This window comes from Macaca fascicularis, chromosome 20 (genome assembly GCF_037993035.2).
Source record: "Macaca fascicularis isolate 582-1 chromosome 20, T2T-MFA8v1.1".
Classification (NCBI taxonomy): domain Eukaryota; kingdom Metazoa; phylum Chordata; class Mammalia; order Primates; family Cercopithecidae; genus Macaca; species Macaca fascicularis.
In genome coordinates, this window is record NC_088394.1 from 9,544,875 (window position 1) to 9,562,582 (window position 17,708).

Here is a 17,708-nt window from a genome sequence, read left to right on the forward strand (position 1 = left end):
ATTGTGTATATGTACCCTATTTTCTTTTTCTTTCTTTTTTTTTTTTGAGATAGTCTCACTCTGTTGCCCAGGCTGGAGTGCAGCGGCACGATTTTGGCTCACTGTAACCTCCGCCTCCTGGGTCCAAGCGATTCTTCTGCCTCAGCCTCATGAGTAGCTGGGATTTCAGGTGTGCGCCACCACGCCCGGCTAATTTTTGTATTTTTAATAGAGACGGGGTTTGCCATGTTGGCCAGGCTGGTCTCAAACTCCTGACCTCAGGTGATCTGCCTGCCTCAGCCTCCCAAAGTGCTGGAATTACAGGCGTGAGCCACTGCACCTGGCCGATTGTGTATATGTACCATATTTACTTTATCCATTCATCTGTTGATGGACAGATTGATTCCGTATCTTGGCTATTGTGAACAGTGCTGCAGTAAACATGGGGGTGCAGGTATCTCTTTGATACACTGATTTCCTTTCTTTACGTTTTCTGTTTGTTTTAACGTCTTGTGCATATATAACTGGCAATCAAACCGATAAGTTCACAGATAAAAGTTTTAAGACATGAGTTGACTTAACACAGACGTCGAGTTAGAAATAGCCCTGGTGACAAGCAGAGCACGGCAGCTGAATTCTGAGAAGCACAGTCAAGGCCTCCCTGTTGGACACAGCTCCCTCTGACGAGGTTGAGACCCGAGACCGAAGCCAGATGGCATACCGCTCTTTGTTGGTGCAGGGAGTATTTAATGTTCTGGATTTTTTTTTGGTCCAGCTTAGCAGTTTTAGGAAACACTCAGATACAGCTCTTGTTGGAACTGCTCAGCTTAAGTGTTTCGATTAGTTTTTCTGTGCACAGCGCAAGACCATGGGGCTGGTTTGCTGTTCAGAAAACAAGCACGACATGTGTGGACCCAGGGTTTGGCAGGTGGTTGGCTATAGAGGGCATGAGTTTCTGGCCTCCCACGGGTGTTTATTTCTCCCTCCTCTCTCTTCTCCGGCCAGCATGGCTGCGCCTTCTTGGTGGATGAGGTCCAGACCGGAGGTGGCTGCACAGGCAAGTTCTGGGCCCATGAGCACTGGGGCTTGGATGACCCAGCAGACGTGATGACCTTCAGCAAGAAGATGATGATTGGGGGCTTCTTCCACAAGGAGGAGTTCAGGCCCAATGCTGTGAGTTGGATTCAGCCTTCTCTCTACATCAAAGGCAGAGAAGGGAGCATCCTCTTCTCCTAACTGTTCCTTTCTCACCATCGAGGAGCTGGGTGGGCACCTACTGGGTCGCAGGTTTTCTAAGGCCCAGTTCTTATCAATGCAATTAGCAGTGGTGTGCCCTCCCAGCTCTCTCTGTAAGGCTGACTCTGGAACAGTCCACCATCAGCCTTCTCCTGATTTCTCTCTGTGTGCACACACAATAATATCATTGACAGCTGCCGCAGCAGACTGAGCATTTGCTGTGTGCCTAGTTCTAAGTATTTCTCATACACTTTTAATCCTGAGAACAACCTAACCAAGTAGGTGTTATTTTTATCCTCATTTTAGTAATGAGGAATCAGGCACAGAGAGGTTAAGTCATTTGTCAAAGGTCACACAGCCTGTTAAGTGACAAAGCCAGGACTCCAACCCAGAGTCCATACTCTTACCCACTACACTGTGTACTGCCATGTGTGCATACAGAGTCACACACACACACACACACACACACACACACACACACACACAGCCATCAGGGGCCAATGTCCTTTCACCATTCCTACATGTAGTTTCCACCCTCAAGGTTGCCTCATGGTCCAAAATGGCTTCTGGTGCTCCAGCCGTCACATCTCAATTCTAGACAGTAGGAAAGTAAAGGAAGGGAAGGACAAAGTGGCCCCCTTCTTTCTTTAGCAGCCTTCCTAGAAATCTCACATAACACGTCTATTTCCAATACTTGACTAAAACCCAGTCACGTGGCCACTTCTAGCCATAAGGGACGCTGGGAAGGGTGTTTTGGTTGGCTACATGGCCACCCTGAATCGTTCATGGAGGGGCCAAGTGGGTGATCTTTGAGGGTCACTGCCGGCAGTCCAGTCCCAACTCCACCTATAAGTCACATTTGCCTTGGACAAATCACTTAGCCTCCCAGAACCTCTGCTTCCTCCTCTATAAAATGAGGGTTATAGGAGTTAAGGAACCAACTGTCTTGGTTTCCTGGGACTGAGGGATTTCCCAGGGCATGGGACGATTTGATCTCCCCTTAGCAGTTCCTACCTACAGGGCTGCTGTTGGAAGAATTCCGTGAGATTGGGTGTGTTCTCCCGCTAGCCTCTGGCAGACGCCCACTAGGTTAGTTTCTCTCCTGTTCGAGAGAGGAGGAGGGGTGCCTGGGGGAAGTGACCCCTGCAGGGTGTGCATATGCATGAACCCTTCCAACACCCCTTCCTCGTTCCAGCCTTACCGGATCTTCAACACCTGGCTGGGGGACCCGTCCAAGAACCTACTGCTGGCTGAGGTCATCAACATCATCAAGCGGGAGGACCTGCTAAATAACGCAGCCCATGCCGGGAAGGTCCTGCTCACGGGATTGCTGGACCTCCAGGTACCACCCCCTCCCCTGCCTAGCCCCCACCACCCACGGCTCCCTGCAGCCTCCAGGGCAACACTGGAGCTCTTCAGCATGGCGTTGCACCTGCTGTTCCAGCAATTCACAATGGGCTGTGCTGCTCCTAGCCTCCGGGGCTTTGCACGTGCTGTGTCCTCTGCAGGGAATGCCTCTCCATCCCTCCATCCCATTCCAACCCGTTCCTGAACTCCTAGTTTTGTTTTTTTGATTTTTTTAATATTGAGACATGGTCTAGCTATGTTGGCCAGTCTGGCCTTGAACTCCTGGCCTCAAGCAGTCCTCCCACCTCAGCCTCCCAAAGTGCTGGGCAGCACCTGCCGGCACTGGTTATCTTTTTTATTTATTTAATTTATTTGTTTTTTAATTTATTTTTCAAGACCAAGTCTTGTTCTGTCACCCAGGCTGGAGTGCAGTGGAGCAATCTCAGCTCACTGCAACCGCCGCCTCCTGGGTTCAAGAGATTCTCTGGCCTCAGCCTCCCGAGTAGCTGGGATTACAGGCATGTGCCATTATGCCCTAATTTTGTTGTATTTTGAGTAGAGATAGGGTTTCACCATGTTGGCCAGGCTGGTCTCAAACTCCTGACCTCAGGTAATCTGCTCGCCTCAGCCTCCCAAAGTGTTGGGATTACAAGAATGGGCTAATGCGCCCGGCCCTGGTTATCTTTTGACACCAAATTCAGACATCCCCCCTTTATGAAGCCCCCAAGCACTCCTTCTCTCACCCCCTCTGATGTGTTCATTATTCCCTCCTCTGTGCAACCTGTTGCATACTTACCACTCATCAGCACTGCTGTCCACTGCTGGGACTGGATTACTCTCCACCCTCAAGGTTTCATCGTGGGCCAAAATGGCTCCTGGAGCTCCAGCCATCACATCTCAATTCCAGGCAATAGGAAGGAAAAAGAAGGGAAGGACAGAGTGGCCCCCTTCTTGTCTTTAGCAGCCTTCCCAGAAATCTCACATAACACCTCCAACACTTGACAAAGAGCTGGTCACGTGGTCACTCCTAACCGCAAGGAGGTGTGTGGATGTGTGTGTGTGTCAGTGTGGCACACAGGCCTGAAGGGGTGTCTAAATGGAAGAGACATTATTCTGAACCTCCCCAGGGCCATACTGTGATGGGAGAGGGAGCGGTGTGTTCAAACTGCCGGCTCCCCAGCAATCGACAAGTGCAGGGCACATGCTAGAATAAGTGCTGGAAGGACTTCTGAGCCTCAGTTTCCTCATCTGTGTAGACCAAAGTGGGCCCTTCTTCACTGGCAGGGGATTCAAGGGTGTGCCCACTACCAGGCACAGGGGTTCATGCCTGTAACCCCAGCACTTAGGGGGGCAAAAGCAGGAGGATTGCCTTCAGCCCTACTGAGTTCAAGACCAGCCTGGGCAACATAGTGAGACCCCGTCCTCCACAAAAAGAAAGAAAAAAATTGTGTATGTGTCTAACACAGTGCCTGGCCCTGTCACCCCTAGAACAGGACCGTGTCTCCAGTTTCTACTAAGGAGCTGCTGTGAAATAAGACTTGCTCCCCCAACTCAGCCCCCAGTACCCTGAAATTATTTGGGGTTTTCCAAGCCCTTGTTTGCTGTCCTTCACATGGACAGTGGAGAGTAAGGTGAAATCAAGGTCCTCCACACTAGGCATCTGCATTTGCCTCCTTGTCTGCTATAAGAAATCACCACAAACTGCGTGGGTTAAAACAAGAATTTATGCTCTCACAGTTCGGAGGGCAGGGTCTGAAATCAAGGTTTCAGCAGAGTTGGCTCCTTCTGGAGGCTCTGGGGAAGGATCTGATCCATGCCCCTCTCCACCTTCTCATGGCTGCCAGGAATCCTTCATGATCCTTGACCTATGGAGGCTTCACTCTGCTTCCGGGATCACTTGGCTTTCTCCCCACTGTGCCTGTGTCTGTCTCCAAATTGTCTTCTTTTTATAAAGATACCAGTCATTGAGCTGGGCGCAGTGGCTCACGCCTGTAATCCCAGCACTTTGGGAGGCCAAGGCAGGTAGATCACTTGAGATCAGGAGTTCGAGACCAGCCTGGCCAACATTGTGAAACCCCGTCTCTACTAAAAAAAAAAAAATCAGCCAGAGGTAGTGGCAGGTGCCTGTAATCCCAGCTACTCAGGAGGCTGAGGCACAAGAATCTTCGGACCCGGGAGGTGGAGGTTGCAGTGAGCCGAGATCGTGCCACTGCACGATCAACAGCATTTAAATCCTTCAGTTTACAGCAGGGGAAACAGAGGTACTTGAGTCGCCCAAGGTTATGCAGTGAGAAAGAGACAACGCTGGGCTTCATTATTGTTGTTGGTGGTGTTTTTTTTTCCCTCGACACAACACAGATGTGAACAGCTGGGCTTTGAACCCAGGCCTGAATGTCACCAGAGCTCTTAACCCCCTGGACGTCCTGCCAGTCCATGCAGAGGCCAAGGCTGGACCATGGAAGGCCTTTGACGAAGCACAGCCATTAAGCCCAGCTGGTACACGGGTGATGGGCTTTGATGCTGGCCTTGTCTCCCCCCACTGCAGGCCCGGTACCCCCAGTTCATCAGCAGGGTGAGAGGACGAGGCACCTTTTGCTCCTTCGATACTCCCGATGATTCCGTACGGAATAAGCTCATTTTAACTGCCAGAAACAAAGGTAAGGGGCCAGGAGTGGCTGCTGAGTTTCATCAGCGTCCAGTATATCCTGCTGTAGCTGCAAAATGTTGCTAGGTACTCAGCAATATTTTGCGTGGGGGGCAGGTGGTATACAGGTCTGAAAATAGCCTGAATGCTGCTTCTCCAGAGAACATTATGAATGGGATTTCTTTATCCATTTATTTACTCAACAAGTGTTCGCTGAGGTGGTTAGTTGTAAGTGGACACTAGAGACAGTTACAGTGATGATGAAGACCATCAGAGCCCCTCCCTTCAGGAAGCATGCAGTCTAGCAGGAAGGCGTGGCTTTACACATGGCATTTCACAAACAATCCATTGCAATTTTAAGTCCTGGGAAGGGGAAAACGCGGCTAAGAGAGCAAATAGCTGCAGCAGTTGGTGAGGCTAGGAAATCAGGGAAGGCTTCCTTGAGGAAGTAGCGTTTTACCCTGAGTCTTGATGAACAGGGATTGGCCGGGTGAAGGTAAGGAAGAGCATTCTGGGCAGAGGGAAGGGTGCATGCCATGGCCTGAGGTGGGATGGAGCTTACAGAGGTGGTAAAAGGGAAAGAAGGGGGCATGAAGGTGAACGGATGGGAGGGGACGAAGCTGGGGGAGAAGAGGCAAGGCCTGGGTCACATGGGCCTGCAGATCCGGCTTAGCACTTGAGATTTCAGCCTAGGAGCTATGGGAAGCCACTGAGGACAGTGTGGCAGGGGTAAGGGCAGATGCTGTGGTGAGATCAGAGCACGTACTCTATGTCAGGCACATTGTCAGGTCTTCTTCCTGTGCCATCTTATAGAATCCTTGCAGCAGCCTCGGAAGGGCAGGGATAATCAACCTCCATTTTAAAAATGAGAAAACGTGGTGTCAAAGGCACAAACAGGCTGGGTGCAGTGGCTCACGCATGTAATCCCAGCACTTTGGAAGGCCAAGGTGGGCAGATCAGCTGAAGTCAGGAGTTCGAGACCAATCTGGCCAACATGGCAAAACCTCATCTCTACTAAAAATACAAAAATTAGTTGGCCATGGTGGCAGGCGCCTGTAATCCCAGCTACTTGGGAGACTGAGGCAGGAGAATTACTTGAACCTGGGAGGTGCAGGTTGCAGTGAGCGAGATCGTGCCACTGCACCCCAACCTGGGTGACACAGCGAGACTCCATCTCTTAAAAAAAAAAAAAAAAGCATACACAACCTCGACAAGGAAAGGACACCAGCTGTAACTGGTGAAGTCACCCTTTAAAATAAGCAGAGCCTGTTCCTCCTCCGTGATAGCTCAGCACCCCGCATGTGCTTCCGACTCAGCCTGTGCTTTTGCAACTTATCTGCTTACTTATTTTCTTTCCCCACCCCTCCATGACTTTCTAGAAGGCAAGGACTTTATCTTGGGATCTCTCTATCACCAGACCTAGTCCAGGGGCAGCAAAGCAGGCACTCAAAGGAGAGAGGGAGGGTGGAGGGAAGGAAAGGAAGAAGAGAATGATGGATGAGATGAATGAAGGGAGAGAGGAAGGAAATGAAGGCTGGATCGGTGGGTGGTAGGAAGGATAAATGGAAGCCTGGGCTTCCACGATGGATGATGATGGATGGATGGATGGATGGATGGATGGATGAGCATCGCCAACGGGCATCACTTTCCTCCCAGCTCTCCCAGCACGCGACTTGGAGAAACCATGCTCCTCACCTACCTCCTGCCTCTTCTTTCAGGTGTGGTGTTGGGGGGCTGCGGTGACAAATCTATTCGCTTCCGTCCCACGCTGGTCTTCAGGGATCACCACGCTCACCTGTTCCTCAATATTTTCAGTGACATCTTAGCAGACTTCAAGTAAAGAAGCCATTTCCACTACAGTGAGAAAGCCCCGATCTCAACAGTTGTCAAATTGATTAGTTTTGCCTAATTCATGTTTTCACTTAAAAGTATCAGAGGTGAATGCACAGTGAAGGGTGATTTGTGGGGAGGGAACGTTTTTGGTGGTCTTGGGGGAGGTGGGGGAGGGAAGGGCTGGTGTTGATTTTCCTCCCTGCAGAGCCAATGGTGCACATTGGTTTAAGCCCAGAGATCCTGCTTGAGCCCTGGACTCATCTTGGGAAGGGCCATGGGAGGTCCTGGCTAGAGTTCTGCCCAACCTTGACCAATCCCAGCAATTTTTCCAAAAACCAGTCAAGGGCATTACATTTGCTCCTGGGACTGGCAGCTGGGCCTCCTGGGTGCCAGTGCATCTCAAGTGCCATATTCTGTGATCACGGATGCTGGCTCCCCCTCACCCTATGCAAGCAAACACGTTCTCACCTCCTCTCCCGCCCCTGGAGCTCTGAGCACACCCCAAGCACGGTGCAGGGAGGGACTGGACAGATCTGAGGAAGGCCGTAAAGTGGGGAGAAGAGGATCCAGCTCAGGGGTAAGGGAAGCGGTCCTGTGGCCCCCTGAAGATGAGAATCACTCCTCTCGGTGCACCTGGGGAGCCCCTAAACTGTGAATTCTGCCCTGGACAGGGCTTTGCCCTTGGAGGATCCCCAGGTGGCATTACCCGTGGTTCTTACTTGGCATCCACCATTCCCCAAACTCCCTCCTCCCTGTTAAATGTCAACCTAGACCTGGACCTGGGTGGGAGGAAACTGTAGCCTGAGTGTCCACAAGGACACACGTGAGCCCCAGGGCTTGAAGCACAGGCCCGTCACCCCAGGGTCTGGGGCCGCAGAGCCATTGCATCATGTTTCCTAGGGCACCTTGGGGTCTGACTTTTGGCCCCCTCAGCCTGAGAGGCTCTTGCTGTCTTTTGCTCATCCACTTTCACACCGCTTCTGAGCAGACCCCCAGGAACAGCTTGGCTGTCCCACCAGAGGGAATCGTTGCTGGACTGGATTTCTGCTTGAGGGAAGCACCATGAATTAAAGGCGCTAGAGCTCCACGCATGGAAAAGTGGCCTGTTGGTTCAACGTGGTTTCCTTATACTTGATCCTCCTGAAATTAGAGATTTTCCTGAGATGACTGAGTATGGAGATGACCAGGCAGATGATACCGAAATGCTTAACGGGGCTGTGGCTGAGCCTCTAGTATCTCTGCTGGAGGTGAGACACTCTGGGAACTGATTTGACCTCAAATGCTCCTAAAAGAGAACTTGATAGCCTGACAGCAATGAAGTATTATTTGGTGGGGAGACTGAGAAAGCCTGGCTTGTATTATCTGTCCGAAAGGAAGCCTCTTCATCTCCGGGTGCCTTGGTTGACTATTTTGGAAATAGGCATATCAAGGTTCCTGATTCAGCACTTCGCTCTTTTAATAACAAATCGTCCAAAGATCTCAAAGTAGGGTTTTTTCCGTTTTTTTTTTTTTTTTTTTTAGCTTCCAGTCTTCCGCAGACTTGGTCATCGACCTATTTTTGTTGAGGAATGAAAGGCAATGACAAGTTTAACATATACAAATTTGTGAGTTCTTGTTCATTTTGCATTCCTGCAGTCAGTGCTAATCTGTCGTTCTTAATCAGTTCTGTCACCTGCACTCCCAGCGAAGTGGTGACGTATGCCTCCCACTCTCTGCAAGGTTTTACTCATTTTTATATTCATTTATGCATCATTCATTCATTCACCATGTATTCATTCACCTAACTTTCATGAAACACCTGCACCATCCCAGGCCCTGTACCGAGCAGCAGGAATACAAAGATGAGACAAAACATTGTCCCTGCTCCCGGGGGCTCACATCCCACTGGGAACAACCAGACTCATAAACTAACAATTCAAGCAGGCACCAAGGGCTATGACAGAGGTGCGAGTAAGAGCATGAGGAAGTCGGAGGGAGCACCATCATTCATCCAAGGGTCAGAGGAGGTTTCAAGGAAAAGGTGTCACTGGAGCAGTGTTTTGCAGAATGAGCCAGAGTTTACCAAGCAGACAAGGCAAGGAAGGGTGTTGCAGAGACGGAACAGCATATCCAAAGGCATATCAGCTCATGACTTCACATCTTTCACTGGGGAGCCAGATTCCACAGGCAGTATCCCAAGGTTCAATAAGGCCTTATTTAACAAGCAAGCAAAATGCAAACCAAACCATTATTCATTTATTGGCTTAAGTATGCTTTCTCCTGAAAACTTTAGCACTGGGTGCAAATATTCAGTATGGTTCTCGGAGTCCAAAGGGTTTTAAGCCAGGGCACAACCAGAAAATTGGCTCTCGCTGGTAGGGAGAGGGGCTCCAATATTTCGTTCTCTCCCCGTGGGGCACTGACAGAGAAATGAAATTGTTTTATCTGGAAAATTCCAGATTTATTATTTACCCCTTACCAAGGGAAGTTACTTCTTGTAAAAACTTTTAAGCCATTTATCAACAAGTTCTTGTTGACTCAGGGCATAATGAGTTCCTGAGACATCCTCTTTCGGGGGGTGGGGGTTTAGCTGGAAGAATTTCAAGGAAAAGAATTCTCAGCACAGCTCAAGATTGTAGAAACTCAGCAGAAGCTGGTAAAAACATGGGGAGCCCGGAGGACAGGCTGCTGTCCAGGGCAGGGGCCATGAAGAAGGGCTTCCGTGGCCGACAGTCTGGAAATGAATCCATCATACATTAGTGCCATTGAGTTTAGTAACCGTCCAGCAAGTGGCGTCACTTTTACAGAAAACAAGGTCCAGTAATAGCAAGTCTTAGTACATCCTCACTTTTATTATAAATGGGTGTTTTTTTATAATTTTTACTGACGCTCAGTAACCATGCAAAATTGTGCATAGCATTAATGTATCTATATACCTATCTATATCTATATATGAGCTCATGGTAGAAAACCATAGCTAGGTAGCATCGCAGACTTACGCATACAAAGTGATCTTGTTTACAGGTAATCTGTTGACAGTGCCAATAAATGATAAAAAAAAAATTAACATGTCACAATGTAACTGTTGACCATATGCACAATTCCATGAATTAAATCTGTTTCCTGTGTTAGTATTCTTAAATAAAAGAAATTTATAATTGAAACAGGAGTGAATGTGGACTTTTTTGGTGGAAATGGTTTTGTTAAATAATTAGGTGCCGGTACGTATTAAATGCCTGTTATATACCTCTTAGGGATGTCTTGGGAAACACTCTACATGCATAATTCTGCCTTGGATCGGGAAGCACTGTAAGGCCATGCATTTCATTAAGTAAATCGAGGACATGCTATGTGACAGGGACACAGAGATGGACAAGATGTGGTCCCTACTCGCAGCTCACATTCTCTTTTTTTTTTTTGAGACAGAGTCTAGTTCTTTCACCCAGGCTAGAGTGCAGTGGCATGATCTTGGCTCACAGCAACCTCCATCTCCCAGGTTCAAGTGATTTTCCTGCCTCAGTCTCCCCAGTGGCTGGGATTACAGGCATGCACCACCCCCACCCAGCTAATTTTTGTATTTCTAGTAGAGATGGGGTTTCGCCATGTTGGACAGGCCGGTCTCGAACTCCTGAGCTCAGGTGATCCACCTGCCTCAGCCTCCCAAAGTGCTGGGATTACAGGCATGAACCACTGGGGGCCTGTTTTCTATATTCCGTCCTTCCCCTGAGGAGGCAGTGGAACGACCCAGCACTACTGTTTTCTACACGGGTGATCGTGGGCAAGTTACTTCAGTTCTCTGAACCTTATTCTGCAAAATAAGAATGATTAGAGTATTGCCAGCTAATGTTTATTGAGTGCTTGCCTGGACTAAGCACTATTTTAAGTGCTTTTCATGTAGTAAGTCATTTAATCTTCCCAGCAATCCTGGATAGGTGGTGTTACTATCTTCACTTCACAGAGGAAGAAACCGAGGCAGAGAAAGAGGTTACACAGCTGGGAATTGGCAGGGCTGGAATCCAAGCAGGCAAGAAGTTTTGCTTCAGAAGCTGTATGCTTCCCCCAAACACTCTATGACCTGTCTGGGGTTCTCTAACTCAAAGTGTTGCTGGCAGATTCAATGAAATCACATAATAACTGCCTGGCACACAGTAGGCGTTTAATACATGCTGGTGTGTTTTACTGCTTCTTCTCCATGAATAGCTGAGCGTGTCTCACATATAGTTCTAAAAGGCAATATTATATTTCTGTCAGAGTTAACTTTCCACTGATAACTATTAAAACTACTTCACACCATAGGTGCAAGCCCATCTGAATCTGAGAGTGAATTTCAACTGTTCGTCAGTAAAATGAATGTTTTTGTCCTTAGAGTTGGTATAAACATGGCCAGATGGTATCGGCCTTGCCTGATGGACTCTAATCAGGCAAGATTTTACAGTTGAACAGTGCAGGATCAAAACAAGGCCATTAAAAGTTGGACTGTGCCTGGAGTTCAAAGGGACCCTGTTGCTTTCTATTTAGGAACTCACGAGTCTTGCAGTCATAAAGCAACAACATAAAGCAAGCTCCCAACTCTAGTTCTTCGGGCAATTCATCCAGGCTGCCCCCTGCAAGCTGCTCAGCCCACCAGATCTGCATTGGGGAGTGCATTAAACACGGCTGTGGAATGATGGGGTGGAGGATGCCATAGACACCTGGCCCTGTGACAAGGTAAGTCTCATTTTTGGTAACCAGCATAGGAAGGAGGACAACAGCTACCAATGGGCTGTGCTTCCCATGTGCACACTGGGAGCATCGTCACCAGGTCCCCAGTTGGTGCAGACTTCACGTGTGGATGGTGGCCATATGAAAACTGACATGTGGCCGGGCGCAGTGGCTCATGCCTGTAATCCCCACTCTTTGGGAGGCCAAGGTGGGCGGATCACTTGAGGCCAGGAGTTTGAAACCATCCTGGCCAACATGGTGAAACCCGTCTCTCCTAAAAATACAAAAATTAGCTGAGTGTGGTGGCACGTGTCTGTAATCCCAGCTACTCAGGAGGCTGAGGCAGGAGAATCACTTGAAACCAGGAGGCAGAGGTTGCAGGGAGCCGAGATTGCACCACTGCACTGCAGACTGGGTGACAGAGCGAGGCTCCATCTTAAAAAAAAAAACAAACAAAAAAAAACCAAACAGGCCAGGCCCAGTGGCTCAGGCCTGTAATTCCAGAACTTTGGGAGGCTAAGGCAGGTGGATCATGAGGTCAGGAGTCCAAAACCAGCCTGGCCAACATGGTGAAACCTCGTCTCCACTAAAAATACAAAAATTAGCCGGCGTGGTAGTGGCTGCCTGTAACCCCAGCTACTCTGGAGGCTGAGGCAGGAAATGGCTTGATCCCCAGGAGGCAGAGGTTGCAGTGAGCCAAGAGCACACTTCAGCAGTCCAACCTGCGCGACAGAGCGAGACTCCATCTTGAAAAACAAAAAAATGTAAAACTGGCATGCTACAGACAATCCTATGCATCTAAATTATTTACATGGCCACAGCATGGCAGGGAGACGGGGCAAAATCCAGACAGGAAGGAAAGCCACTTGACAAGGGACAAACATGGTTACATCACAGATCCTTTAACCGAGTTTTCAAAGACTGCATGTTTCCTTCCATCTACTCAGCTTCCGAGTCCAGAACTGGAATTCATGGTTGAGAAACTTTCCTTTGCCTAGAAAGCCGGTGGGAGGAGGAGGGAACGGAAGAAGAGACTGTTTATTATAGCATTTTTCTTCATTTGTTAGGATGAATGACGTGCTCATTATAAAATTTTTAAACACTTACTACTAGAAGGTTAATGTTGAAAGTGAAATACTTACTGTCTCATCTGCCCCTCTGACTGCCAATGCTCTCCCAGGGGTAACCACTCTTCACAATTTGCAATGTATGTATGTATGTATGTATGTATGTATTTGAGATGGAGTCTCGCACTGTAGCCCACCAGGTTGGAGTGCCATGTTGCAATCTGTGCTCACTGCAATCTCTGTCTCCTGGGTTCAAGCAGTTCTCCTGCCTCAGCCTCCTGAGTAGCTGAGATTACAGGCATCTGCCACCACCCCCAGCTAATTTTTGTATTTTGAGTAGAAATGGGATTTCACCACATTGACCAGGCTGGTCTCAAACTCCTGATCTCAAGTGATCCGCCTGCCTCAGCCTCCCAAAGTGCTGGGATTACAGGCGTTGAGCCATTGCGCCCAGCCAACGTGTACTTTTTAAAAACACAAATAAGATCACACAGAACTACACTGTTCTGTGACTTGCTTTTTATTTATTTATTTTTTTACCTACCTACCTCGTGGTCTTTTCCACAGATATAGCACAATCTCATTCTTTTTAAAGGCTGCATGTATACTACAATACGAATCTACCAACATTTACTTAACCATGTGGCCTACTAATGGAAACTTAGATTATTCCCACTTTACTTTTCTTTTATTTATTTATTTATTTATTGAGACAGGGTCTCACTCTGTCACCCAGGCTAGAGTGCAGTGGCACAGTCATGGCTCACTGCAGCCTTGAACTTCTGGGCTCAAACAATCCTCCTGCCTCAGCCTCCCAAGTAGCTAGGACTACAGGCATGCATCACCATATCCAGTTAATTTTTTAATTTTTCTTTTCTAGAGACAGGATTTCACGATGTTGACCAGGCTGGTTTTGAACTCCTGGCCTCAAGCAATCCTGCCACTTCAGCTTCCCAAAGTGCTGGGATTACTGGCATTGAGCCATCACGCCCGGACTAGTATTTTTGCTGTTGGAAATATTTCAGTGAACATCCTTATATGTATACTTCAGTATTTCTGTTAGATTTTTGCTATATTCTGAATGTTTATGTCACCCCCAAATTCATATGTTGAAACCTAATTTCCAATGTGATGATATCTGGAGGTGGGAACTTTGGAAGCTGATTAGGTCATGAGGGTGGATCCTTCACGAATGGGATTAGTGCCCTATAAAAGAATTTTAGAGAGCTCCCTCACCTCTTTTGCCATGTGAGACCACAGCAAGAACAAGCCTGTCTATGAATCAGGAAACAGGTCCTCCTAGACAGTGAACCCACTGACACATTAATCTTGGATTTTCAGCCTCCAGAACTGTGAAAAACAAATGTTGCTTCAGCCATCCAGCCTATGGTATTTTTGTTAGAGCAGCCCAAGTGAACTAAGACAATCATGTTTAGAATTGTTGTTAAAGGGGGGAACTGCCAATATATCCACCATGCAAATCTAAAGACAACTCCCATTTTCTGAGAAGCTGCTTTGCCTTCTATTGCATGGCTATGGGTGATTCTCGAAGCTTGGGTACCGTGGAATAACCTGGGAAGCATAAACAAACAGATGCCCAGGTTGTACCAGATTCAACAAGCGCTGGGCACACTTAAATGTTTTTTGTTTGTTTTTTGAGACAGGATCCCGCTCTGTCACCCAGGCTGCAGTGCAGTGGCGCAGTCTCAGCTCACTGCAACCCCTGCCCCTCGGGCTCAAGTGATCCTCTCACCTCAGCCTCCCCAGTAGCTCGGACTACAGGCATGTACCCTACACCCAGCTAATTTTTCACATTTTTAGTAGAAATGGGGTTTCACCATGTTGCCCAAGCTGGTCTCGAACTTCTGGTTTCAAGCAATCTGTCCGCCTTGGCCGCCCAAAGAGTTGGGATTACAGATGTGAGCCACTGTGCCTGGCCTTTTATTGCTTTTGTTGTTGACTTTGGTTTTTTGGGGGCAGCTCTCAGGTACTACCCTACTGGTGCATGACGGAAGCCGTAACACATTTCCTGCTGTCTGGTGGAGATCTGTGATTTCAGCTTAGGGATAAAGGGTTAGAATAATGCATTTGCTCTGTGTGCCCTCTGCTGGTACTGCGTGAGCAGACCACACATTGAATGCCTGCATGGGTGAGAATCTGTGGTCTCACCTCCCAGGACAAGCCCCTTGCAGACTTAACAGAGTGGTGATACTTCAAGGGCAGCGATGGTCAATCACGTTAGAATCACCCAGGGAACCGTGAAAATAATAATGCCTGGTCATGGGCTTTGACAATGGGGTTTTAAAAACACTCTCCAGGAGATTCTACACATAAAGCCAGTGTTAAGAACCTATTCTTTGGGCAGAAAATTGGCCCAGGAACACAAAGTCCACAGAACCATGTGTCACTCTGGTGTCTTCTGTTCTAGTAGTCTATTTCAGAAATTCCCAGCCTGCCTGAAGCTCAGAATTGGCTTCAAGCCGGTCAAAAAGACAGATCCTGGGGACCCACCCCAGACATAATCAGAATATCCCGGGGTGAAGTTCACTCAGGTCATTACTTACAACCCAACAAAGAGAGAATTTTTGGTTTTAATGAGGTTAAGGTCAAATCATTATGACTTCTTAAGACATTTTTTAGCCACAGGCTTTATGTCTTCATGGGGAAGGGAGTCACAATCACTGAAGAACTGATAGGCAGGTGAAGGCAAGGTACAGAAGGAATGAATAGCCACGTGTAACTGCTATGCACATTTCTCTTCTATATAATTGAATATTCACTACACTTCTTGAGCATAAATAGTGAAACTCCATTATACAGACAGGACACTGAAGGGGAGGCGGTTAGTTCTCTTTGCAGGTATCTAGGGAGAAAGCCTTCCAGGCAGAGGAAACTATCAATGCAAAGGCCTTAAGGCTGGAATATTCTTGATGACTGGAGAAGAGCAAGGCCATCGTGACCTGGGGGAATGATCTCCACAGAGTTGCGGATGAGGGAGGAAAGGGGAGGGTGGATTAGGCCATCAGCCTTCACAGCAGAGTGATGTGATTCTGTTTTTAAGCATCACTTTGACAGCTGCGAAAATGGACTCCAGTAAAGCAAGGATGGAAGCACAGGATAGAAGCATCGAAGTGAAGGGCCGGGCACGGTGGCTCATACCTGTAATCCCAGCACTTTAGGAGGCCGAGGAAGGTGGATCCCTTGAGTTCAGGAGTTCGGGACCAGACTGGCCAACATGGCAAAACCACGTCTCTACTAAAAAGAGAAAAATTAGCTGGGTGTGGTGGTGGGTGTCTGTAATCCCAGCTACTCGGGAGGCTGACGCAGGAGAATCGCTTGAACCTGAGAGGCGGAGTCTGCAGTAAGCCAAGATCGCACCACTGCAACCCAGCCTAGGTGACAGAGCGAGACTCCATCTCAAATTAAAAAAAAAAAAGGAAAAATAACCACTGTTGACAAGAATGTTGAGAAACAGGAACCCTTGTCCATTGCTGGTGAGCGTATAAAATGGTACAGCCGCTGTGGAAAAGTGGCAGGTCCTCAAAAATAAACAGAATTACCACAGGATCCAGTAAATCCACTTCTCAGTACGTACCCAAAACAACTGAAAGCAGGGACTCGAACAGATACTTGTATACCAGTGTTCATAGCAATAGCCAAATGTTCATTCATTAACAGTCAAAAGGTGACGACAACTCAAACGTCCAACAGATGAATGGACAAACAAAATGTGGTATATACAGACAATATACACTGCACCCATAAATGTATTTAACCATAAAAAAGAAATAGTACTGATACGTGCTACAACATGGATGCACCTTGAAAACACTACACCAAGTCAAAGAAGCCAGATACAGGCCAGCTGTGCTGGCTCACGCCTATAATCCCAGCACTGTGGGAGGCCGAGGTGGGTGGGATCACTTGAGGTCAGGAATTTGAGACCAGCCTGGCCAACATGGTGAAACCCCCATCTCTACTAAAAATACAAAAATTAGCCAGGCGTGGTGTCAGGCACTTATAATCCCAGCTACTTGGGAGGCTGAGGCAGGACAATCATTTGAACCGGGGAGGCGGAGGTTGCAGTGAGCAGAGATTGCGCCACCGCTCTCGAGTCTGGGAAACATAGGGAGATTCCATCTCAAAAAAAAGGCCAGATACAAAAGGTCACATATTATATGATTCCATTTATATGAAATATCCAGAATAGGCGGATCCAGAGGGACACAAAGCAGATTAGTGGTGGCCAAGGGCTGGAAAAAGAAGGAAATTATTGTTCAATAGGTATCTTAGTTCTATTTGGGTTAATGACAACATTCTGGAAATGGATGGTGGTGACGGTTGTACAACATGTTCTGTTCTGTTTGTTTTTGAGATAGTCTTGCTCTGTCGCCCAGGCTGGAATGCAGTGGCGTGATCTCAGCTCACTGCAACCTCTGCCTCCCGGGTTCAAGCTTCTCTAGTCGCTGGGAATACAAGTGCCCACCACCATGCCCAGGTAATTTTTGTACTTTTAGTAGAGACAGGGTTTCGCCATGTTGGCCGGACTGGTCTTGAACTCTTGACTTCAAGTGATCCACACGCCTCAGCCTCCCAAAGTGCTGGCATTACAGGCGTGAGGCACTGCGCCCAGCCTGTACAACACTGTTAATATACTTAATGTCCCTGAATTACACTCTTAAATATGAGTAAAAGGATAAATTTGTTAGGTGTATCTTGGTACGGTTAAGAAAAATGGAAGGCGTGGCTCCAAGAAAAAGAGGAAATTCTCCAAAGAGGAGCCAGTCAGCAGTGGGCCTGAAGAGGCAGCTGGCAAGAGCAGCTCCAAGAAGAAGAAAAAGTTCCATAAAGCATCCCAGGAAGATTAGAATGCAAATTGACATTCTCTGGGAGGTGGGACACACCATAGCCCAAGGTGACAT

At 47.9% G+C, this 17,708-nt stretch overlaps 2 protein-coding genes and 1 long non-coding RNA gene across 9 annotated transcripts in view; 2 read left to right on the plus strand and 1 right to left on the minus strand.

Annotated features, from left to right (window-relative positions):
* ABAT (4-aminobutyrate aminotransferase) overlaps positions 1-10,182 on the plus strand; it is a 106,385-nt gene extending 96,203 nt beyond the window's left edge. For all 7 annotated transcript variants that reach the window (XM_065537177.1, XM_045381765.2, XM_005591210.4 and 4 more), the window contains 4 exons: positions 985-1,152; positions 2,411-2,557; positions 5,108-5,219; positions 6,925-10,182. In XM_065537177.1, the coding sequence (XP_065393249.1) occupies positions 985-1,152; positions 2,411-2,557; positions 5,108-5,219; positions 6,925-7,046 (549 nt within the window). In that variant the 3' untranslated portion in view covers positions 7,047-10,182. The remainder of the gene's footprint in view (positions 1-984; positions 1,153-2,410; positions 2,558-5,107; positions 5,220-6,924) is intronic.
* A 1,417-nt stretch (positions 10,183-11,599) lies between these two features.
* Positions 11,600-17,708, plus strand: part of PMM2 (phosphomannomutase 2) — a 45,012-nt gene continuing 38,903 nt past the window's right edge. Inside the window, exon 1 of the mRNA XM_015442179.3 lies at positions 11,600-11,725. The gene's annotated coding sequence lies outside the window, so the exon portion shown is untranslated. The remainder of the gene's footprint in view (positions 11,726-17,708) is intronic.
* On the minus strand, positions 12,590-16,083 carry LOC141409313 (uncharacterized). Its single transcript, XR_012429216.1, has 3 exons — positions 15,946-16,083; positions 14,023-14,136; positions 12,590-12,713 (listed from the first exon to the last, which is right to left on the minus strand). It is a non-coding gene; the product is annotated as an uncharacterized lncRNA (long non-coding RNA).